The following is a 25319-nucleotide window of genomic DNA, read 5'->3' on the forward strand; positions in this document are numbered from 1 at the left end:
TGAAGAATCGTGTACATTGTAGCGCCTCAGGTGAGAAGGTTGTGTTGATTCACAAATGATGTGATTGATAGGGCAAAGCATGTGCTCATATCCCTGAAACAACTTTGCTGAAAGCAAAGCTTCCTCTTTGATTAGAGGCATTTGTTTTGGTTGAATTGATTTTTTTCTTACACTTTTTCTCTTTCAACATGCTTTTCTGTCAGCACATTGACTTCAGTCAATGAATTGAGTGTTTCTTCTCACTGGCTGACAGCAGCTGCTGTGTGACTGTTTTTTTTTTATTTTTAAACATCTTTATTGGAGTATAATTGTTTTACAATGGTGTGTTAGTTTCTGCTGTATAACAAAGTGAATCAGCTATACATATACATATATCCCCATACCTCCTCCCTCTTGCATCTCCCTCCCACCCTCCATATCCCACCGCTCTAGGTGGACACAAAGCACCGAGCTGATCTCCCTGTGCTATGTGGCTGCTTCCCACTAGCTATCTGTTTTACATTTGGTAGTGTATATATGTCCATGCCACTCTCTCACTTCATCCCAGCTTACCGTTCCCCTCCCCGTGTCCTCAAGTCCATTCTCTACGTCTGCGTCTTTATTCCTGTCCTGCCCATAGGTTCTTCAGAGCCATTTTTTTTCTTTAGATTCCATATATATGTGTTAGCATATGGTATTTGTTTTTCTCTTTCTGACTTACTTCCCTCTGTATGACAGACTCTAGGTCCATCCATCTCACTACAAATAACTCAATTTCATTTCTTTTTATGGCTGAGTAATATTCCATTGTATATATGTGTCACATCTTTATCCATCCATCTGTCAATGGACACTTAGGTTGCTTCCATGTCCTGGCTACTGTAAATAGAGCTGCAATCAACATTGTGGTACATGACTCTTTTTGAATTATGGTTTTCTCAGGGTATATGCCCAGTAGTGGGATTGCTGGGTCATATGGTAGTTCTATTTTTAGTTTTTTAAGGAAACTCCACACTGTTTTCCATAGTGGCTGTATCCATTTACATTCCGATGAACAGTGCAAGAGGGTTCCCTTTTCTCTACACCCTCTCCAGCATTTATTATTTGTAGATTTTTTGATGATGGCCATTCTGACTGGTATGAGGTGATACTTCATTGTACTTTTGATTTGCATTTCTCTAATGATTAGTTATGTTGAGCCTCTTTTCATGTGCCTCTTGGCCAGCTGTATATCTTCCTTGGTGAAATGTCTGTTTAGGTTTTCTGCCCATTTTTTTAATTGAGTTTTTTTTTTTTTGATACTGAGCTGCATGAGCTGCTTGTATATTTTGGAGATGAATCCTTTGTCAGTTTCTTCATTTGCAAATATTTTCTCCCATTCTGAGGTTTGTCTTTTCGTCTTATTTATGGTTTCCTTTGCTTTGCAAAAGCTTTTAAGTTTCATTAGCTCCCATTTGTTTATTTTCGTTTTTATTTCCATTTCTCTAGGAGGTGGGTAAAAAAGGATCTTGCTGTGATTTATGTCATAGAGTGTTCTGCCTATGTTTTCCTCTAAGAGTTTTATAGTGTCTGGCCTTACATTTAGGTCTCTAATCCATTTTGAATTTATTCTTGTTTATGGTGTGAGGGAGTTTTCTAATTTCATTCTTTTACATGTAGCTGTCCAGTTTTCCCAGCACCACTTATTGAAGAGGCTGTCTTTTCTCCATTGTATATTCTTGCCTCCTTTATCAAAGATAAGGTGACCATATGTGTGTGGGTTTGTCTCTGGGCTTTCTATCCTGTTCCATTGATCTGTATTTTTTTTGTGTGTGCCAGTACCATACTGTCTTGATTACTGTAGCTTTGTGGTATAGTCAGAAGTCAGGGAGCCTGATTCCTCCAGCTCTGTTTTTCTTTCTCAAGATGGCTTTGGCTATTCGGGGCCTTTTGTGTTTCCATACAAATTGTGAAATTTTTGTTCTAGTTCTGTGAAGAATGTTATTGGTAGTTTGATAGGGATTGCATTGAATCTGAGGACTGCTTTGAGTAGTATAGTCATTTTCACAATATTGATTCTTCCAATCCAAGTACATGGTATATCTCTCCAACTGTTTGTATCATGTTTAGTTTCTTTCATCAGTGTCTTATAGTTTTCTGCATACAGGTCTTTTGTCTCCCTAGGTAGGTTTATTCCTAGGTATTTTATTCTTTTTGTTGCAGTGGTAAATGGGAGTGTTTCTTTAATTTCTCTTTCAGATTTTTCATCATTAGTGTATAGGAATGCAAGAGATTTCTGTGCATTAATTTTGTATCCTGCTGCTTTACCAGATTCATTGATTAGCTCTAGTAGTTTTCTGGTGGCATCTTTAGGATTCTCTATGTGAAGTATCATGTCATCTGCAAACAGTGACAGTTTTACTTCTTCTTTTCCAATTTGGATTCCTTTTATTTCTTTTTCTTCTCTGATTGCTGTGGCTAAAACTTCCAAAACTATGTTGAATAAGAGTGGTGAGAGTGGGCAACCTTGTCTTGTTCCTGATCTTAGTGGAAATGCTTTCAGTTTTTCACCAGTGAGAATGATGTTGGCTGTGGTTTGTCATATATGGCCTTTATTATGTTGAGGTAAGTTCCCTCTATGCCCACTTTCTGACGGGTTTTAATCATTAATGCGTGCAGAATTTTGTCAAAAGCTTTTTCTGCATCTATTGAGATGATCATATTGTTTTTATCCTTCAATTTGTTAATATGGTGTATCACATTGATTGATTGCATATACCCCACTTGATCATGGTGTATGGACCTTTTAATGTGCTGTTGAATTCTGTTTGCTATTATTTTGTTCAGATTTTGCATCTATGTTCATCAGTAATATTGGCCTGTAGTTTTCGTTTTTTGTGACATCTTTGTCTGGTTTTGGTATCAGAGTGATGGTGGCCTCATAGAATGAGTTTGGGAGTGTTCCTCCCTCTGCATAATTTTGCAAGTGTTTGAGAAGGATAGGTGTTAGCTCTTCTCTAAACTTTTTTTTTTTTTTGCGGTACGTGGGCGTCTCACTGCCGTGGCCTCTCCCGCTGCGGAGCACAGGCTCCGGACGTGCAGGCCCAGCAACCATGGCTCATGGGCCAAGCCGCTCTGTGGCATGTGGGATCCCCCCGGACTGGGGCAGAAACCCACGTCCCATGCATCAGCAGGCAGACTCCCAACCACTGCACCGTCAGGGAAGCCCTTCTTCTCTAAACTTTTGATAGAATTCGCCTGTGAAGCCATCAGGTCCTGGGCTTTTGTTTGTTGGAAGATTTTAAATCACAGTTTCAATTTCAGTGCTTGTGGTTGGTCTGTTTATATTTTCTATTTCTTCTTGGTTCAGTCTTGGAAGATTGTGCTTTTCTAAGAATTTGTCCATTTCTTCCAGGTTGTCCATTTTATTGCCATATAGTTGCTTATAGTAATCTCTCATGATCCCTTGTATTTCTGCAGTGTAAGTTGCTACTTTTTCATTTCTAATTCTATTGATTTGAGTCTTCTCCCTTTTTTTCTTGCTGAGTCTGGCTAATGGCGTATCAATTTTGCTTATCTTCTTAAATAACCAGCTTTTAATTTTATTGATCTCTGCTATCGTTTCCTTCATTTCTTTTTCATTTATTTCTGTTCTGATTTTATGATTTCTTTCCTTCTGCTAACCTTGGTTTTTTTTGTTCTTTCTCTAATTGCTTTAGTTGTAAGTTTAGGTTGTTTATTTGAGATGTTTCTTGTTTCCTGAGGTAGGATTGTATTGCTATAAACTTCCCTTTTAGAACTGCTTTTGCTACATCCCATAGGTTTGGGTTATCGTGTTTTCATTGTCATTTGCTTGCAGGTATTTTTTGATTTCCTGTTTGATTTCTTCAGTGATCCCTCAGTTGTTTAGTAGTGTATTGTTTAGCCTCCACATGTTTGCATTTTTTACAGATTTTTTCCTGTAATTGATATCTAGTCTCATAGCGCTGTGGTCGGAAAAGATACTTGATACAATTTCAATATTCTTAAATTTACCAAAGCTTGATTTGTGACCCAAGATATGATCTATCCTGGAGAATGTTCCATGAGCACTTGAGAAGAAAGTATATTCTGTTGTTTTTGGATGGAATGTCCTATAAATATCAACTAAGTCCATCTTGTTTAATGTCATTTAAATCTTGTGTTTCCTTATTTATTTTCATTTTGGATGATCTGTCCATTGATGAAAGTGGGGTGTTAAAGTCCCCTACTATTTTTGTGTTACTGTCGATTTCCCCTTTTATGGCTGTTAGCACTTGCCTTATGTATTGAGGTGCTCCTATATTGGATGCATAAATATTTAAAATTGTTATATCTTTTTCTTTGATCAATCCCTTGATCATTATGTAGTGTCCTTCGTCTCTTGTAATAGTCTTTCTTTTAAAGTCTATTTTGTCTGATACAAGAATTGCTACTCCAGGCTTCTTTTGGTTTCCACTTGCATGGAATATCTTTTTCCATCCTCTCGCTTTCAGTCTGTATGTGTCCCTAGGTCTGAAGTGGGTCTCTTGTAGACAGTATATATACGGGTCTTGTTTTTGTATCCATTCAGCTATTCTATGTCTTTTGGTTGGAGCATTTAATCCATTTACATTTAAGGTAGTTATTGATATGTATGTTCCTATTACCATTTTCTTAATTGTTTTGGGTTTGTTATTGTAGGTCTTTTCCTTCTCTTGTGTTTCGTGCCTAGAGAAGTTCCTTTAGCATTTGTTGTAAAGCTGGTTTGGTGGCACTGAATTCCTTTAGCTTTTGCTTGTCTGTAAAGGTTTTAATTTCTCTGTCAAATCTGAATGAGATCCTTGCTGGGTAGAGTAATCTTGGTTGTAGGTTTTTCCCTTTCATCACTCTAAATATGTCCTGCCACTCCCTTCTGGCTTGCAACATTTCTGTTGAAGGATCAGCTGTTAACCTTATGGGGATTCCCTTGTATGTTATTTGTTGCTTTTCCCTTGCTGCTTTTAATATTTTTTCTTTGTCTTTAATTTTTGATAGTTTGATTAGTATGTGTCTTGGCGTGTTTCTTCTTGGATTTATCCTGTATGGGACTCTCTGTGCTTCCTGGAGTTGATTGACTATTTCCTTTCCCATATTAGGGAAGTTTTCAACTATAATCTCTTCAAATATTTTCTCAGTCCCTTTCTTTTTCTTTTCTTCTCTGGGACCCCTATAATACGAGTGTTGGTGCATTTAATGTTTTCCCAGAGGTCTCTGAGACTATCCTCAATTCTTTTCATTCTTTTTTGTTTATTCTACTCTGTGGTAGTTATTTCCACTATTTTATCTTCCAGGTCACTTATCCGTTCTTCTGCCTCAGTTATTCTGCTATTGATTCCTTTAGAGTATTGCTAATTCGATTTATTGTGTTGTTCATCATTGTTTGTTTGCTCTTTAGTTCTTCTAGGTCCTTGTTAAACATTTCTTCTAACTTTTCCATTCTATTTCCAAGATTTTGGATCATCTTTACTATCATTACTCTGAATTCTTTTTCATGTAGACTATTTCCTCTTCATTTCTTTGGTGTGGTGGGTTTTTACCTTGATCCTTCATCTGCTGTGTGTTTCTCTGTCTTCTCATTTTGCTTAACTTACAGTGTTTAGGGTCTCCTTTTCGCTGGCTGCAGGTTCTTATTCTCCATTGCTTTTGGTGTCTGCCCCCAGTGGGTAAGGTTGGTTCAGTGGGTTGTGTAGGCTTCCTAGTGGAGGGGACTGATGCCTGGGTTCTGGTGGATGAGACTGGATCTTGTCTTTCTGGTGGACTGGACTGCATCCGGTGGTGTGTTTTGGGATGTCTGTATCTTATTATGGTTTTAGCCAGCCTCTCTGCTAATGGGTAGGGTTGTGTTCCTGCCTTGCTAGTTGTTTGGCATAGGGTGTCCAGCAGTGTAGCTTGCTGGTCATTGAGTGGAACTGGGTCTTAGTGTTGAGATGGAGATCTCTGGATGAGCTTTCGCCGTTTGATAATATGTGGAGCTGTGAGGTCTCTGGTAGACCAATGTCCTGAACTTGGCTCTCCCACCTCAGAGGCTCAGGCCTGACACCCGGCCGGAGCACCAAGACCCTGTCAGCCATGCGGCTTAGAAGAAAAGGGAGAAAATAAATAAATTAATTAATTAAATTAAATAGTTATTAAAATAAAAAATAAAACAATTATTAAAAATAGAAAAGTTTAAAAGTAATTTTAAAAAGAAAGAGGGAAAGAAGAGCGCAACCAAACCAAAAAAAGCAAATCCAATGATAACAAGCGCTAAAAACTATACATAAAACAAAACATGGACAGACCGAAACCTAGAACAAATGGTAAAAGTAAAGCTATACTGACAAAATCACACAAAGAAGCATACACATACACACTCACAAAAAAGAGAAAAAAAGGAAAAAATAATATATATATAAAAAGGAAGAGAGCAACCAAATAAATAAACAAATCTGCCAATGATAATAAGCTCTAAATAGTAAACTAAGATAAGCATAAAACCAGAAACAAATTTACATGCAGAAAGCAAACCCCAAATCTGCAGTTCCCAAAGTCCACCACCTCACTTTTGGGATGATTTGTTTTCTATTCAGGTATGCCAGTGATGCAGGGTACAGCAAGTTGATTGTAGAGATTTAATCCACTGCTCCTGAGGCTTCTGGGAGAGATTTCCCTTTCTCTTCTATGTTCGTGCAGCTCCTGGGGTTCAGCTTTGGATTTGGCCCCGCCTCTGCGTGTAGGTCGCCGGAGGGCGTCTGTTCTTTGTCTAGACAGGACGGGGTTAAAGGAGCAGCTCATTAGGGGTCTCTGGCTCACTCAGGCTAGGGGGAGCGAGGGGTATGGGAGGCGGGGTGAGCCTGCGGCTGCAGATCCTGGTGTGACATTGCACCAACCTGAGGCGCACCGTGTGTTCTCCCGGGGAAGTTGTCCCTGGATCACGGGACCGTGGCAGTGGCGGGCTGCACAAGCTCCCAGGAGGGGAGGTGTAGACAGTGACTTGTGCTCGCACACAGGCTACTTGGTGGCTGCAGCAGCAGCACCCAAAAAAATGGTTTCTTGCCTCTTCGGCACGGCAGCTCCATGCTTTTTCCAGGACCCCCTCCTGGCTAGCTGTGGGCACTAGCCCCCTTCAGGCTGTGTTCATGCAGCCAACCCCAGTCCTCTCCGTGGGATCTGACCTCTGAAGCCCGATTCTCCGCTCCCAGCCCTGCCTGCCCTGGCGGGTGAGCAGACAAGCCTCTCGGGCTGGTGAGTGCTGGTCGGCACCGATCCTCTGTGCGGGAATCTCTCCGCTTTGCCCTCCGCACCCCTGTGGCTGCGCTCTCCTCTGTGGCTCCGAAGCTTTCCCCCTCCGCCACCTGCAGTCTCCGCCTGCGAAGGGGCTTCCTAGTGTGTGGAAACCTTTCCTCCTTCACAGCTCCCTCCCACTGGTGCAGGTCCTGTCCCTATTGTTTTGTCTCTGTTTATTCTTTTTTCTTTTGCCCTACCCAGGTACGTGGGGAGTTTCTTGCCTTTTGGGAGGTCTGAGGTCTTCTGCCAGCGTTCAGTAGGTGTCCTGTAGGAGTTGTTCCACATGTAGATGTATTTTTGATGTATTTGTGGGGAGGAAGGTGACCTCCATGTCTTACTCCTCCGCCATCTTGAAGGCCCCCCTGACTGTTTTGTTAATACACAATGAATGCTTCACTGAAAATTCCATTCGCTGTGACCTGGACTTTAATATGCAGCTGGAAAGTTCCATACATTTGCCAAATCTGTCTCTGCTGTGCATGCAGTTCTCCTTGTCAATATTCTTGTAATGTGTGCTTAACTTTGTTTTCCTATGTGTGTGTGTGTGTGTGTATTTATATCCAAACTTTATTTAGAGTAGTTTTATATTCAGAGCAAAACTAAGAGGGAGATACAGAGATATACCCACTGCCTGCACACATGCACAGCCTCCCAATTATTAATATCCCCCACCAAATGGTGCAACTTTTTCCCAAGGATGAACCTGTGTGGACACCTCATCATCACCCAAAGTTCGTGGTTTACATTAGGGTTCACTCTTGATGTTGCAGTCTATGGGTTTGGACAAATGTATAATGACGTGTATCCGTCATTACAGTATCATACAAAGTATTTTCATTGCCCTAAAAATCCTCTGTGCTCCACCTATTCATCCCTCCCACTTCCCAACCCGTCAACCACTGATCTTTTTGCTGTTTCCATAGTTTCACCTTTTCTAGAATGTCCTAGGGTTGGAATCATCCTGTAGTGGCCTTTTCAGATTGTTTTCTTTCACTTAGTGCATTTACATTTCCTCCATGTCATTTCATGGCCTGATAGCTCATTTCCTTTCAGTGCTAAAGAAGTTTCCATCCTATGATATAATTTTTGTGGTAAAGGGACATGATAATTCCAGAGTGTGTAACCCAAGCATTACGTGAATGAACCAGAACATTTCTTAGCTTAGACATGCTTTCCTATTAATGATGTGATGTTATATCACCGCACAGCAGTAAGGCACATAGGGTGACCAACCCTCCCAGTTTGTCCAGTGCTGACCCAGTTTTAGCACTGACAGTCCTGCACCCAGAGAAGAACTTCAGTGTCAGATACATGGGAGGGTTGCTCACCCTAAGTCGATTTTTAAAATCAAAGATACAAATTCACAGCTATAATATAGAATAATTACTGTAAAAGGCCAAGATATTGTGATTCAAATATGAATATGAATTACAAATGGCTATAGATTCTTTAAAGGACGGTCTTGCTATCTTTATATTTCTATATCTATGGCTTGTCTGTTTAAGCAGCAGGATTCCCCCCACGCCTTGAAGGTAAAAGTGGAGATATTTGGTGCCTTAAACAATGGTTTTGACATTTCTTTTCTCTGCAGACTCACTGGATCCAGTGTTCCTGACCTTATTGTGAGTATGAGCAACCAGATGTGGCTACATCTACAGTCTGATGACAGCATTGCCTCGCCTGGATTTAAAGCTGTTTACCAAGGTATGGCCCGAACACACTTAGCAGCATTTAAAACCAGCTTTCCTGCAGAGGGCCAGGACCGTTTTCTATGTGTTAAGTGTAAATAAAACTGACAAGTCAGAACAATGTTTAAAAATAAGGACTAATCATTTGCAACTTCTGTAATTAAAGTTCTACTTATAGCTTGTTTTTGCAAGGGAGAAACGTTAACTTCTCGAAAACTTGGCTCGCCGTTACTGTGGCAAAACGAAGATTGAGATCAAGTATAAAATGTAAGCCAGGAAATGTGTTCACACTTGTCGATCTTGGCATTTTAGCTCTTCCCAAGGGAAGTTGTTATGCTTATAACTAAGGGAAGCATTTTGAACAAAGTATGAATTTGAGTGGCATCAACTCGATGAAGTTTATTGTATACATCCTCCGGTACAAATGTGTGGGTTTCTAATGGAAGACAGGGAAATCTAGACAGAGTTGGAAAAAATCTACTAAGTACTTGTATAGGAGAAAAATAACCTTGCTTTGAGAATTATGAGTTATGCTTGCTCTGGAGAAGAGAATGCTCCTTCAGGGAGGTTGGCTTCGTCTCTGAGTCACGAGACGTCACGAGAGTCACTTGTTTATTTTTGTTTTTATTTCCATTACTCTAGGAGGTGGATCAAAAAAGATCTTGCTGTGATTTATGTCACACAGTGTTCTTCCTATGTTTTACTCTAAGAGTTTTATAGTGTCCGGTCTTACATTTAGGTCTCGAATACTTTTTGAGTTTATTTTTGTGGATGGTGTTAGGGAGTGTTCTAATTTCATTCTTTTACATGTAGCTGTCCAGTTTTCCCAGCACCACGTATTGAAGAGACTGTCTTTTCTCCATTGTATATCTTTGCCTCCTTTGTCATAGATTAGCTGGCCATAGGTGCGTAGGTTTATCTCTGGGCTTTCTATCTTGTTCCATTGATCTATGTTTCTGTTTTTGTGCCAGTACCATGTTGTCTTGATTACTGTAGCTTTGTAGTATAGTCTGAAGTCAGGGAGTCTCATTCCTCCAGCTCCGTTTTTTTCCCTCAAGACTGTTTTGGCTATTCAGGGTCTTTTGTGTCTCCATACAAATTTTAAGATGATTTGTTCTAGTTCTGTAAAAAATGCCATTGGTAACTTGATAGGGATTGCATTGAATCTGTGGATTGCTTTGGGTAGTATAGTCATTTTCACAATATTGATTCTTCCAATCCAAGAATGTGGTATATCTCTCCATCTATTGGTATCATCTTTAATTTCTTTCATCAGTGTCTTATAGTTTTCTGCCTAAAGGTCTTTTGTCTCCCTAGGTAGATTTATTCCTAGATATTTTATTCTTTTTGTTGCAGTGGTAAATGGGAGTGTATCCATAATTTCTCTTTCAGCTTTTTCATCATTAGTGTATAGGAATGCAAGAGATTTCTGTGCATTAACTTTGTATGCAGCTTTACCAAATTCATTGATTAGCTCTAGTAGTTTTCTGGTGGCATTTTTAGGATTCTCTATGTATAGTATCATGTCATCTGCAAACAGTGACAATTTTACTTCTTCTTTTCCAATTTGGATTCCTTTTATTTCTTTTTCTTCTCTGATTGCCATGGCTAGGACTTCCAAAACTATGTTGAATAATACTGGTGAGAGTGGACATCCTTGTTTCGTTCCTGATCTTAGAGGAAATGCTTTCAGTTTTTCACCGTTGAGAATGATGTTTGCTGTGGGTTTGTCGTATATGGCCTTTATTATGTTGAAGTAGGTTCCTTCTATGCCCACTTTCTGGAGAGTTTTCATCATAAATGGGTGTCGAATTTTGGCAAAAGCTTTTTCTGCATCTATTGAGATGATCATATGGTTTTTATCCTTCAATTTGTTAATATGGTGTATCACATTGATTGATTTGCATATATTGAAGAATCCTTGCATCCCTGGGATAAATCCCACTTGATCATGGTGTACGATCCTTTTAATGTGTTGTTGGATTCTGTTTGCTAGTATTTTGTTGAGGATTTTTGCATCTATATTCATCAGTGATATTGGTCTGTAATTTTCTTTTTTTGTAGTATCTTTGTCTGGTTTTGGTATCAGGGTGATGGTGGCCTCATAGAATGAGTTTGGGAGTGTTCCTTCCTCTGCAATTTTTTGGAAGAGTTTGAGAAGGATGGGTGTTAGCTCTTCTCTAAATGTTTGAGAGAATTCACCTGTGAAGCCATCTGGTCCTAGACTTTTGTTTGTTGGAAGATTTTTAATCACAGTTTCAATTTCATTACTTGTGATTGGTCTGTTCATATTTTCTGTTTCTTCCTGGTTCAGTCTTGGAAGGTTATACCTTTTTAAGAATTTGTCTGTTTCTTCCAGGTTGTCCATTTTATTGGCATAGAGTTGCTTGTAGTAGTCTCTTAGGATGCTTTGTATTTCTGCGGTGTCTGTGGTAACTTCTCCTTTTTCATTCCTAATTTTATTGATTTGAGTCCTGTCCCTCTTTTTCTGGATGAGTCTGGCTAATGGTTTATCAATTTCGTTTATCTTCTCAAAGAACCAGCTTTTAGTTTTATTGATCTTTGCTACTGTTTTCTTTGTTTCTATTTCATTTATTTCTGCTCTGATTTTTATGATTTCTTTCCTTTTTCTAACTTTGGGTTTCATTTGTTCTTCTTTCTCTAGTTCCTTTAGGTTTAAGTTTAGATTGTTTACTTGAGATTTTTCTTGTTTCTTGAGGTAGGCTTGTATAGCTATAAGCTTCCCTCTTAGAACTGCTTTTGCTGCATCCCATAGGTTTTGGATTGTCGTGTTCTCATTGTAATTTGGTTGTAGGTATTTTTTGATTTCCTCTTTGATTTCTTCAGTGATCACTTCGTTATTAAGTAGTGTATTGTTTAGCCTCCATGTGTTTGTGTTTTTTATGTTTTTTTTCCTGTAATTCATTTCTAATTTCATAGCGTTGTGGTCAGAAAAGATGCTTGATATGATTTCAGTTTTCTTAAATTTACTGAGGCTTGATTTGTGACCCAAGATGTGATCTGTTCTGGAGAATATTCCGTGTGCTCTTGAGAAGAAAGTGTAATCTGCTGTTTTGGATGGAATGTCCTATAAGTATCAATTAAATCTTTCTGGTCTATTGTGTCATTTAAAGCTTGTGTTTCCTTATTTATTTTCATTTTGGATGATCTGTCTAGTGGTGTAAGTGAGGTGTTAACGTCCCCCACTATTATTGTGTTACTGTTGATTTTCTCTTCTATAGCTGTTAGCAGTTGCCTTATGTATTGAGGTGCTCCTATGTTGGGTGCATATGTATTTATAATTGTTATATCTTCTTCTTGGATTGATCCCTTGATCATTATGTATTGTCCTTCCTTGTCTCTTGTAACATTCTTTATTTTAAAGTCTATTTTATCTGATATGAGTATAGCTACTCCAGCTTTCTTTTGATTTCCATTTCCATGGAATATCTTTTTCCATCCCCTCATTTTCAGTCTATATGTGTCCCTAGGTCTGAAGTGGGTCTCTTGTAGACAGCGTATATATGGGTCTTGTTTTTGTATCCATTCAGTGAGCCTGTGTCTTTTGGTTGGAGCATTTAATCTATTCACGTTTAAGGTAATTATCGAGATGTATGTTCCTATGACAATTTTCTTAATTTTGTGGGTTTGTTTTTGTAGATCCTTTTCTTTTCTTGTGTTTCCCACTTAGAGAAGTTTCTTTAGCATTTGTTGTAGAGCTGGTTTGGTGGTGCTGAATTCTCTTAGCTTTTGCTTGTCTTTAAAGCTTTTGATTTCTCCATCGAATCTGAATGAGATCCTTGCCTGGTAGAGGAATCTTGGTTGTAGATTCTTCCCTTTGATCAATTTAAGTATATCATGCCACTCCTTTCTGGCTTGTAGAGTTTCTGCTGAGAAATCAGCTGTTAACCTTATGGGAGTTCCCTTGTATGTTATTTTTCGTTTTTTCCTTGCTGCTTTCAATAATTTTTCTTTGTGTTTAATTTTTTCCAATTTGATTACTATGTGTCTTAGCGTGTTTCTCCTTGGGTTTATCCTGTATGGGACTCACTGCACTTCCTGGACTTGGGTGGCTAGTTCCTTTCCCATGTTAGGGAAGTTTTCGACTATAACGTCTTGAAGTATTTTCTCGGGTCCTTTGTCTCTCTCTTCTCCTTCTGGGACCCCTATAATGCGAATGTTGTTGGGTTTAATGTTGTCCCAGAGGTCTCTTAGACTGTGTTCATTTCTTTTCATTCTTTTTTCTTTATTCCGTTCCGCAGCAGTGAATTCTACCATTCTGTCTTCCAGGTCACTTATCCATTCTTCTGCCTCAGTTATTCTGTCTTCACTATCATTATTCTGAATTCTTTTTCTGAAAGGTTGCCTGTATCCACTTCATTTAGTTGTTTTTCTGGGGTTTTGTGTTGTTCCTTCATCTGGTACATAGTCCTCTGCCTTTTCATCTTGTCTATCTTTCTGTGAATGTGTTTTTTGTTCCACAGCCTGCAGGACTGTAGTTCTTCTTGCTTCTGCTGTCTGCCCTCTGGTGGATGAGGCTATCTAAGAGGCTTGTGTAAATTTCCTGATGGGAGGGACTGGTAAACAGACAATTTTTAAACAGAGAATTTTTACTGACACACACAAGATCTATTATTTGAAAGAAATGGCTCATGATAAACTACAATCTAAGAAAATATACAATAAGAATTCAGAATAAAACATTAATATATGTTCCACATAACTTTTTTTAAAATTAATTAATTCATTTTTATTTTTGGCTGCTTTGGGTCTTTGTTGCTGTGCGCAGGCTTTCTCTAGTTGTGGTGAGTGGTGGCTACTCTTTGTTGTGGTGCACGGGCTTCTCATTGAGGTGGCGTTTCTTGTTGCGGAGCACGGACCCTAGGCGCACAGGCTTCATTAGTTGTGGCATGCAGGCTCAGTAGTTGTGCCTCGCGGACTCTAGAGTGCAGGCTCAGTAGTTGTGGTGCATGGGCTTCATTGCTCTGTGGCAAGTGGGATCTTCCCAGACCAGGGATCGAACCCATGTCCCCTGCATTGGCAGGCGGATTCTTAACCACTGTGCCACTAGGGAAGTTCCCACATAACTACTTAAATTGTCAAAACTTTAGATACTTTCCTTAAGTTTCAAAATTCTAAGGAAGTAACAAATTTAAAAGAACAGTAATACAATAAAATTGGTGGGTTTTTTTTTGGATTATTTTACTGTAGGGGAACTGTTACTAAGAAAGAAATAATTTGTAAGTTATTGTTGGGAAAAATTAGGAAAGTGACATGGGAGGAGATGCAGTTGATTATTACCCTGTGGATATTGAAGACTTCTGCATCTATTAGCAATTTTGTTTCCGTGTTGCTAACGGTCTATATATGCATTTTCTTTGAATTCTTCTTCAGAGCAGTTTGTTAAATATCTTACTGATTTCTTCATTAATTACAGAGTTCATTGAAATCTTTGACATGACAGATGTGTGCATACATAAGTGAAAATGAAAGAAATATTAATCTGGAGAGCTGGGATTTTATTTTCTTCAGTTTTACTTTGTGAATTTGAATAAAGAAACAGTATGCTTTTGTCTTCCAAGTGTCCACTGTAGGGTAGTCAGGAGCTGGAAAAAAAGCAGCTAGTGGTTACTGCATACCAAGCCAATGAGGCAGGTAATTAAAAGCGTCTCCCAATGTCAAAACAATAAAGATGGTAGGTGATGGTGTCATGAGTCCAACAGTGAAGGCAGCATAACAGGGCTACACCCTTGCCTTGTGGGATGAAGGATAATAGTCACAGCATTGAAAAGTCCTGTGGTGACGAGGGGTCTCCACAGGAGTGTCCTTATATACAAAGTGTGAAAGACTCCTCCTTGCTGGAGACATGGGCTGCGATGGGGACTTCATGACTCTTTTTTAATAAGAAATGCTATGAGAAAAAATGGTATTTACATCCCATGCAAAGGTTAGGACTTGAATGCACAGATAATTGCTGAATACTTCTGACATTTGGGTTTTTAGAGTTGACCTTTAATTGAACTTCTACATGACTGTGCCTTATTTAAGAAAGCACAGCAGAGATATAATCCTTTCCACATGACCTGCACTGGCTACTGCTTTTGGTAGAATCTAAATGCATCCGTGAAATACCAGACACTTCCCAACAGGGCAAATGACAGTAAATTAAGTCATGCAGTTTGAAGATACATATCATACAGACTAGGATAAAGACTCGAGAGAGGAGCATCTCTCCTCGATTGAGGATCCTTAACTACTAAGGGATGTCAGTCTCCTCAGTTACAATACAAATGTTCTTCCAACCGTCCTGTTTCAGTTTGAACGACCATACAGTATTCATTATAATCACATTTACTTCTAATTAGTAGTCTGTTAACAGTCTCGATAGCCTATTAGTGGCTACAGCCTAAAATGTCATGGAAATGTGGATGGCTGTCAGTCCTTGAGAAACTGCCAGTTCAAAGCCATTTATTATTTTTGACAGAACAATATTCTGTAGTTAAAAAGATAATTAAAATGAGGACTAATATAAGATTTGAGAACTTTAAAAATTGAGAGAATATATCAAAAGAAGACATCCTATGGACCTAGAGATTATCATACTAAGTGAAGTAAGCCAGAGAAAGACAAATATCATATGATATCATTTATGTGGAATATAAAAGGAAAAGATACAAATAAACTTATTTACAAAACAGAAGTAGAGTCACAGATGTGGAAAACAAACTTATGGTTACCCAAAGGGAAAGGGGGAGGGAGAGATAAATTAGGAGATTGGGATTAACATATACACAATACTATGTACAAAATAGATAAACAACAAAGACCTACTGCATAGCACATGGAACTATACTCAATATTTTATATATTATATACATACATATAACTGAGTCACTGTGCTGTACACCTGAAACTAACATGACATTGTAAATCAACTATATGTCAATAAAGAAATAAAGTAAAATAAATTAATTAATTTAAAAAAAGAAGACATTCTTGAAACTGTTATTTCCAGAGTGCTATATTAGCTATCAATTGGAGATAAAATAAAAACCATTTGTGAAGGTGAGCATCAAATACATAAATAATTACACTATTTGATTGAAAATATTGTTGTGTATTGTATTATCAGAAAATATATACAGCTGCTACTTACACACGGTTTCACTTTCTAGGTTTTGATATCGCGTGATTTTAACTAACACCACTGTGATAGTTTAGCATACAGGCTCTGAAGCCAGAGTACCCAGGGTCCTCACTGGGCCACTTAGCTGGGCAAGCTGTTTAAACTCTCTGTGTGTCAGACTCCTCATTTTTTTAAAAAGGGAGAAAATAATAATGACACCAATTTCATTAGTATGTTGTAAAAATCAGTTGACCTAAAATGTGGAAAGCACGTAGAGTGAGAAATGCTAACTATTATTTGCATACGCATTTTCCTCTTTTAATTTTGAGTTTATTCTACAAGTAAGAATTTTTTATTGCTTATAGTAAAATATGTAAGAATTGTAAGTGCCCTTTCCAGGTTACTTTCTCCAGGCAACAGCTCTCAATATTTCCTTGTGTGTCCTTCCAGAATTTTCAATACATACAACACCAAGCCTGAAGTCATGCTTTGTCTCTTGGCTTATAAACTCTAGATGAACTTTGATGGACAAGAAATGTCACACCATCTTATTTTAAAATCAATTTGAATTTCTTTCAGAGACTCCATCCTAACCACGAGGCAGTAAATTTAATCTTGGTTGTGACCAGAGGGGCCCCACGTCAGCCCTTTCCTTCCTGTCCACCCCTATCTCACCAAGATGTTGAAAATCCCTGAGCATTGTGGGGATACAGAACGTTTGGGGGTCCTCAAAGCTTTGAGTCATGCTTGTTACTCTGACACTTTGGGCACGGTCGTCTCTCACAGAAGCTCCCCAGTGAGCCTTGCACTGGCAGCCTCCCCTCCCCAGGGGCACAGTGGTGTTGAAGCAGCCTCTTGGGGATGATGGGTCGGGAGAACTCTGGGTCCACGCCACCCACCTGTGGACCTGCATCACCAGGCTGTCAGTCTTGGGTGCCTCTGGGTTTCTTCATTTGCTCCCACCTCTGTCACCTCCCCTCAGGTTGCCTAGGAAGCATATGTACTCACTCAGCTTAGTCTTTTAAGGAAGAGTTTGTGATAGAGTAGCTGGGGCAAAGAAGCACAGAGGAAGGCTTGGCTGTGCTTGGTAATCGCAGGGTGTGGAAGGGTGAGCAGAGAAAAACTCAGAAACTAAAATACAAATGTAATCACTGTGGAGAGCTCAAGGCCAGCGGAAGGAAAATAAACTATCTTGCTAGACTTGTGTTTGTATGTGTATATGTAATTTATATATGTTTACATATACATATATCCATACATCTGTGTATATAAATATATGGAGGGAGAGAATATGCTGATAATTAAGAAAATTATTGGCAAATATTATGCAAAGTTTAAAAAATGAGAATTCTTTAGGGAGATATGTCATACGTCTAAGAAAGCGATCAAAGAGAGGTGGGTTTTGGGCTTCCCTGGTGGTACAGTGGTTGAGAGTCCGCCTGCCAATGCAGGGGACACGGGTTCGTGCCCCGGTCCGGGAAGATCCCACATGCCTCGGAGCGGCTGGGCCTGTGAGCCATGGCTGCTGAGCCTGCGCATCCGGAGCCTATGCTCCGCAATGGGAGAGGCCACAACAGTGAGAGGCCTGTGTACCGCAAAAAAAAAAAAAAAAGAGAGGTGGGTTTTATTTGTTTAAAACCTTTTTACATATGAAAATATTTAATTCCAAATAATCTACTCAAAAACCCAAAAGGTAAAAAATATGATGTAAATAATTATAATATAGCTGTATAAGCAATACTACTCATCTATTAAATAAACTGTGTAAAACCTAAGGTGTATATAATATACAATTGTTATATATTATATAATTGCATATAATATATATAATTCATAAATACATAAATCATATATAATTCATACGTATGTAAGTCATATATCTATAACTCACATATATGTATAATTAATATATATATGTAATAGAATGATATATATAGAAAGCTATCCCGCTTAGTGCATAGTTTTTCTACTTTATATTTCAAAATTCCTATCGTATATAAGGTAAACACTGAGGATCAAAAACAAATTTTGTAAACCAATCTTACATTTAGTAATACAGAAGGATTCTTGTTAAAATATTATAATAATGTAATAGAGCTTGAGATTATATACTTTTTTTTTTTTTTTTTGGCGGTACGCCGGCCTCTCACTGTTGTGGCCTCTCCCGTTGCAGAGCACAGGCTCCGGACACGCAGGCTCAGCGGCCATGGCTCACGGGCCCAGCCGCTCCGTGGCATGTGGGATCTTCCCGGACCGGGGCACGAACCCGTGTCCCCTGCATTGGCTGGCGGACCCTCAACCACTGTGCCACCAAGGAAGCCCGAGTTTATATAAATTTAAAATAACATACATTATATATTACAGCAGATTGTTTTTATTCAATAGAAGAGAAAGGAAAATAAAATCTCAATTCAGGGGTGGGCTTTCCACGACCACTGTCTCTTCTAGCACTGAGGAAGGTTGACAAGAAGCAAGCACATAACGTCTGGATATTCAAACAAATACAGTTTGCAATGCTGGCGGCCCTGCTTTTTTATGGCTTCACTCTCTATAGTTAAGTGGGTTAACTTTGGATCATTTTTCATCACAAAAGTAATGTTCAGTTAGACTTCATTACACATGTGGATGAACTGATTTCCACAAATCATGTTTTATATAATTTACCATAGCTATTTAAATTTTAGCAGGGGGTAAATTAAAGGAAATGTTCCCTGTCATGTGCTGCTGTGTGGTAAAACAAGACCTATTTTAGGCTCATGCTAAGAATTGTTTCAATAAAAGTTGAGCTCAACAATACCGTTTGATACCAGAAACAGAATTGTCTCCTAGGTCCTGTGAACACACTGATAAAGGAGTGGTAAAGATCAGTTTAGGTGTCTCAGTCTGTAATCTGTGATCCCAGGTGTTCGTGATGCACTGAAGAGGGGGAAATATTATCTAGTTCAGAGAACAGCATCTCTTCTCCATTCTTTTTTTTTTTTTTTTTTTTTTTTTTTTTGCGGTACGCGGGCCTCTCACTGCTGAGGCCTCTCCCGTTGCGGAGCACAGGCTCCAGACGCACAGGCTCAGCGACCATGGCTCACGGGCCCAGCCGCTCCGCGGCATGTGGGATCTTCCCAGACCGGGGCACGAACCCGTGTCCCCTGCATCGGCAGGCAGACTCTCAACCACTGCACCGCCAGGGAAGCCCTCTTCATTCTTGGTGGACAGCATTGCTGTTACAGTACCAAGGTTGTTTAATCTTTGAGATACTCGTGATGGTTTAATTTTATGGGTCAGCTTGACTGGCCACAGGGTGCCCAAACATTTTGTCAAACATTATTCTGGGTGTGTCTGCAGGGCTGTTTCTGGATGAGGTTAACATTTGAAAGGGTGGACTGAGTAAAACAGATCAGCCTCCCCAGTGTGGGTAGGCCTCATGCAATCAGTTGAAGGTCTGAATAGAACCACAGGCTGAATGAAGAAAAATTGCTCTCTCTGCCTGTCTTTGAGCTAGAACATTGGGCATCTCCTGCCTTTGATCTCAGATTTGGACTGGAACCTACACCACTGGCTCTCTTGGGTCTGGACACCTCACTTGCCATAATCATGTAAGCCAATTCCTTATAATAAATTAATTTCAATAGGTAAGTAGATAGATAGATAGAGTTGGAGGTGGATGTGGGGATAGAGACAGAGATAAAGATAGAAATATCCTATTCATTCTGTTTCTCTGAAGAACCGTGACCAACACACTATTTCTCTACTTGAATGGTTGGATTTGCTCCAGCTGCTAGGCACAGACCCTTCCTGGCCCTTTGTGTGAGTAATTGCACATTTAAAAGGGGTCCAAGTGGAGTTGAAGGTGCAGTCTGTGTGTGACCACTGAACATAGGAAATCCCGCTGGTCCACACAGAAAGTGAGCCCATGGCCCTGGCCTTGTAGCCTGAAGCTGATACTCAGACAAGGTCAGGCAGGAACATGCCTGCCAATAACAGAGTGATGCCTAAAACCCTAAAGACGAAGTAAAGTCATGAGAAATAGCTTCATGTAAACTTTTGTTTTAATTTTGAGCAAAATCCAAGTTGAACCCACCAAGGATTTATAATGTGTATTTCCTTTTTCACAACCAATATGGTCTTGTATCTAAAGTGTATTTAAAAATGTTTTCAAAGACCTGATTTAAATCTATGACAAATTAACCTTTGTGCTGGATGCTGACTCTGAGCTGGATTTGTTTGGGAGGGTGTATGAGGGGAGCACTTTGAAATACCTGCAAGGAAGAGAAGGAAACAGAATGGGGCAGAGGGAGAAGCTGAGCAGTGCTCAGGTACGCCTGGTACCCTGGCCGCACCCAGGGAAACCTTGGGAGCTGGGACAGCCCTTCAGAGTTCCCAAACTGAAGCAAGAGGGTGGGGCTGGTACCATTAGCCATTGATGAGGGCTGCCCCCAGGGAGCCGGCACAACCCTGTTTGACTTGATTCCTGGAGAGGGATGCAGCTGTGAGCTCCAGCAGCTGAGAGGCTGAGTGCCTTGATTCTGAAGCAGGGACGTGGGTGGTACCCAGAGATCCACTGCCCCACACACCGTCACTTCTCCCAACCTGGGCACGACTTCTCTAGGATTCTAACTGGCCTCATGTCCTAGAAAAACGTACAATACATACTCATGGCCATTTTTTGGCTTCCGCCTCTGCTGGTCTAGGTGGCTCCCCTAATGCCAGAAGGATGATTTCTGCACAAATTCCCAAGGTGCCTGCGGTTAGACCTTTCATGGGTGTCGTCTGCTTCTCACTCTGCGTGTGGGTTCAGGTCAGCTGGGGCCCTTGGTAGGGTACAAGACAGTGGGGTGTGTAAGGTCTGTGGGTCTGTGACGCTGAGGCTGCATCGCAGGGACGTTTCTGTGAGAAGGAGCGGGTATACAAATCCTGGAATGTCCGTCACAGGATCTGTGCCCCACCAGTGCCAGCAGACGGAGTGTGTTAACACCTCTCTCCTGTCTTCCCATTCCGTTCTCTGCCTGGTGACTGAATGGCCTTCCATATCTGCACCTGGCCTGCCCTCCACATGGCCCAAGCACAGCAGATGAGACAAAATCCTCATCCTCTCCAGACGGCTGCCTCTGCGCTGAGCTGAGGCCACACTTGTACCTTGCACGTCACGCCCTTTCTCCCATCAGTGCTTGTGTGATTCTCTCCCCTAAGGGTCCCCAAACACTCTCTCCACCCAGGAATGTCCTCGCTGTCCATTAAGACCCATCTTGAGTGTGGTCCACGGGCAGAGGCTTTTCCCTGGACATTAGTTTGTTTTCATTTTTACTATTGCAAAAGGAGTCATGTGTAAGTGGGTATTTGGGGAATGGTTAATTTTGAACATTTACTGTGTAATGTTTATATATGTTATATATATATATTATATATGTAATGTTTATGTTTGTATATGTATATACAATATCTGAAAATGTTGAGACTAAACTATTATTTGCTAGGAATAAGTAGTGATTCATTGAATTTTTTCTAGTAGGTATTTTTTTCTCCAGGAATATGAGTTAGAGCCTGACTGGGTTTATGTTGAGCATATAAGTGAACTTCTCGATCAGAGGCTTACTAGACGGCTGACGGTGGAATCAGCAGTCAGTTTGCGTGGAGCTGGCCCTGTTGAGAGTTGCCCAGTTTTATTAGAACTATGCAGTATTTTTGTGTGTGTGCTAAAAACAGGAGTTACAAGAGAAATTCTTATGGTTTGTAGAAACTACTCCATGGATGCGTGCTGCTTCTAACAACCCTGGTTGCCTCCTTTGGGTTGTTAATTCTGTAGTTTATACATTTAACTGCAAAAAACCAAAACCTCATTTTAAGACATTATTTTATAGACAGTGAGAGTCATATAAAGATCTTAGAACAGAGTGAGTTTAAAGAAGGAAAAGAAAACCATGATTATATTGCGGCTTTACCTTTGCAAAGCTCTTCTAGAGAATATTTATATATTATTCTTATAAATGAGCAGCAAAGTAATGTGTGTAAAAACTAATGTAGCAAAATTAGAAAAATGGCATCTCAGCTAAAAGAGCTCTCATTTCAGCATTATTAGAAGCCTCTTCATCAGACGGCTCTCTTTCATTTTACCAAGATTACTAGTAGAGGTGAATATAAAAATTAAATCTGTATAATAACTCTTGGGTATGAATTTTCTCAGAGCTGTGGTTAATGAAATTAAAAAATTATATAAGCTGTATTATAATAGAGAAGTTATGTTTAGAAAGCAAAACATACTGATAATTTGGTTAGACATTTAAATTTAAACCATTTAATAGCCTGACATATTAATAATTGAGTGTTTGAGGCTGGAATCATCTGGTTCTGTTTGTTTGCTGTCTTCTTCCATTTGCTTCTGAATCTTCCAAACTGACCCAACCCATGTTCAGTTGTTCTACCTACAGACTAATAGTATTAACATAGGATATTATTAACACAAAATAAAAAAAACCAAACACATGATAGCAACAAAACTACCTACTAGAATAGTGTTGAATTTAAGATAATTCCTCGTTCTTTTGTTGGATGGGTTAGTGTTGTTAAGATATGTGAACACTCACGACCGGCCGTGTTGTATCAGGAGCACCATTTACTCCAAAATTCTATTTTTTTTCCTGAGTTCCATGTCATAAGTGAATTATAAATACTGTCTCCTTTTCATACCGTGGGATCAGCCATTATTAAATATTTAAATACATCCGCATGGAGGAGCTGGTAGAGCAGGTGGTGCAACGTGAGCGCATGAAAGGCTAATGTAGAAATTTGACTTTTAAATTCTAGGTTTAGGGGCCCCTCAGCTGCGGCTGCATCCCACTCTCCCTTCTTAACATTGATCCTCACAGATTAGGCTTCACTCTCACAGTAACCTGAGTTAGGGCATCGTGGAAGTGATCTGGGGTTCAGGGCTCTCTGAGGCCATTACTGCAGACTTGCTGGGAGACAGTTCCTATCTGTATCTTCATGTTGGGAGAATGACATGCTGTGAGTGGTGTTTCTCATGGACAAAAGAGGGTGAGGAGTAACCGAAACTAAGGGGGACCTCTAGGTGACATGTTTAGCTCTCTAGGTAAAATGAAGTGGCTATATTTTTTTTCTAGCCACCTTTGCTGCCTTCCTGCTTCTCCTGTGTCCTGAATGTTTGACTGACAACATACCCTGACCTCCCCACCACTTGGATTCTAGAGTCAGATGCAATGGGACTTCCCTGGCGGTCCAGTGGTTAAGACTTTGCGTTTCCACTGCAGAGGGTACGGGTTCAATCCCTGGTCCGGGAACTAAGATCCCACATGCTGTGTGGTGCGGCCAAAAGATAAAAAAAAATTTTTTTAATTAAAAAAAAAAAGATACAATGGGATCCATGGGCCACAAAGTCATATATCCCTTTGTTCTTCAATTTCCCCACAATCTGTGTTTTTTTTTTTTTCTTCCATATTCCTGCTTCCTTTAGGATTTTAATGACCTCAGAGAGTCTACTTTTGGAGTCCTAGGTGGAATTACTAAAGTGTGTTGATTTGAAAATGGATCACATTTTGCATGACTGATTTAAAATTAGCAATGGACCCACTCTTTTCTCTGCGTACATCCTGCATTGTTTAATCCACATACATTTGCTCATGTTTCTAAGCCAGGCTGGGCCTTATCACAGAAGGGTTTTTATGATTCAGCTCAAACGTATTTTCTTTTAGATATATTTCTTAACCTGGCAGCATGTATAGCTCCATGTTTTTTGGCCTTTTCTATTGGGAATTCAGAGTGAGCAGAAAGGAAGTTAGTGCAAAGAGAGACTGATGAAGAGAAAAACTAGCCGAGGAGCCAGGCCACTCTATACTTGGGCCAGAAAGGTCTGGAAGGAGTGGCAGGACCACATATGGAACAAGCTAGTGGATGGAGCTGTAGCCAAGAGACCTGGGCTTCAGTTTTAGTCTTGCTAGACTTTCCTTGACTTTCCCTGGCCTTTAAGACCCTCCTCTATGATGAGTGGTAGGGACAGAGCATTTGCGGGCTTTTCTCCCAGCTCTGAAAAAGATATAAGGCAACAGTTCTGTGAGTATTTGGTTTCTATGGGAAACTGACTCCAGGAACAATTAGCAAGACAAACGGCATGTGAGCATTGCCTTCTTGAATTAAAATCCTCCACTGGGAATATTTCAATGCCAAGGTGGAAATAAGGAGAGAACATAGCTGCATTTTCAATATAGTAGAGGACAATTCAGTAGCGCCTAGTATAAAATTGAACCAAACTAGATAACACAAAAGCTTGTGGTGAAGCTTCTCAGACACCCTTAAATGCTGAGCAGTCCCTACATTTATCAGAGCATAGGAGAGGCATGTTTGTAACCATATACTCAGGTGGGAAGAAAATTGTTCTGAAGGATCACAGTTAGGTCGTGATGGAGGTTGATCACGAGGCCAGGCAGGCAGTGGAGGGCTGAGCCGCGTGGTCTCCCCAGAGCTGGAGGGGGGCTGATGGGCACACGCCTGCAGTTACTTTCTGTCATTGGAGTAAGTGCTGACATGCAGGACGTGTGGAGGAAAATGAAAATCAGATGGTTTTCTGAAGGTCATATACTCACAACAAGGTTAGGCTCCTGACCACTGCGTAGACGATGAAGAACTGATTCCCCGGCCAGCCAGCACCGGGCGCCTCCTCTCCGTTAGAAGCATTCCTAGGGGCCACAGCAGTCCTAGACCAGGGCAATGGGGATTTCATAAAGTTCTGAATATTGGAGATAATTTGAAACTTTCCAACTTAAAATATGATTTGCTCTGTTCTCACATGAATCCTTTTGCTTATTTATTCTTTGCTATAGAGAAAAGATAGAATAAAAAATAAAAGTTTCGCTTTCCCAACCCTTTATATACTTAGGTGTTGAAGAATCTTGGGGTGGTGTGTGACTTGGGTAAAACCAACCAATTGTACATGAGAGCATAATAGAAAAGTAGAGAAACAAGGAAATGGGAGAAAGGTAGAAACATAGAGCTTGCTGGTTAGAATTCAGTGTTTTAAAAGCGAAGGCACTGAACTCAGTCTCTCAAGTTATTTCTCAAAATAAGCCCATTTAGTTTCAACTTTCCTCTAAAATTATTCAGATTTATACCATTTCAATGCAAATAATCTAAAAACTGATTCACTTTCCTAATTTCATGAAGCAATCCCAAAGGCTAATTCCATTATGAGTTCTTCCAACACTGCCTCATGCTGTGTAGCCCTTGAGTGTTGGGAGGGG

General features: G+C 39.9%; 1 protein-coding gene across 2 annotated transcripts in view; it reads left to right on the plus strand.

Annotated features, from left to right (window-relative positions):
• Nucleotides 1–25319, plus strand: part of CSMD1 (CUB and Sushi multiple domains 1) — a 1753128-nt gene that overhangs the window by 1355297 nt on the left and 372512 nt on the right. For both annotated transcript variants that reach the window (XM_060291350.1, XM_060291351.1), the window contains exon 12: nt 8855–8967. In XM_060291350.1, the coding sequence (XP_060147333.1) occupies nt 8855–8967 (113 nt within the window). The remainder of the gene's footprint in view (nt 1–8854; nt 8968–25319) is intronic.

Source organism: Globicephala melas, chromosome 21, assembly GCF_963455315.2.
Source record: "Globicephala melas chromosome 21, mGloMel1.2, whole genome shotgun sequence".
NCBI classification, from domain to species: Eukaryota; Metazoa; Chordata; class Mammalia; order Artiodactyla; family Delphinidae; genus Globicephala; species Globicephala melas.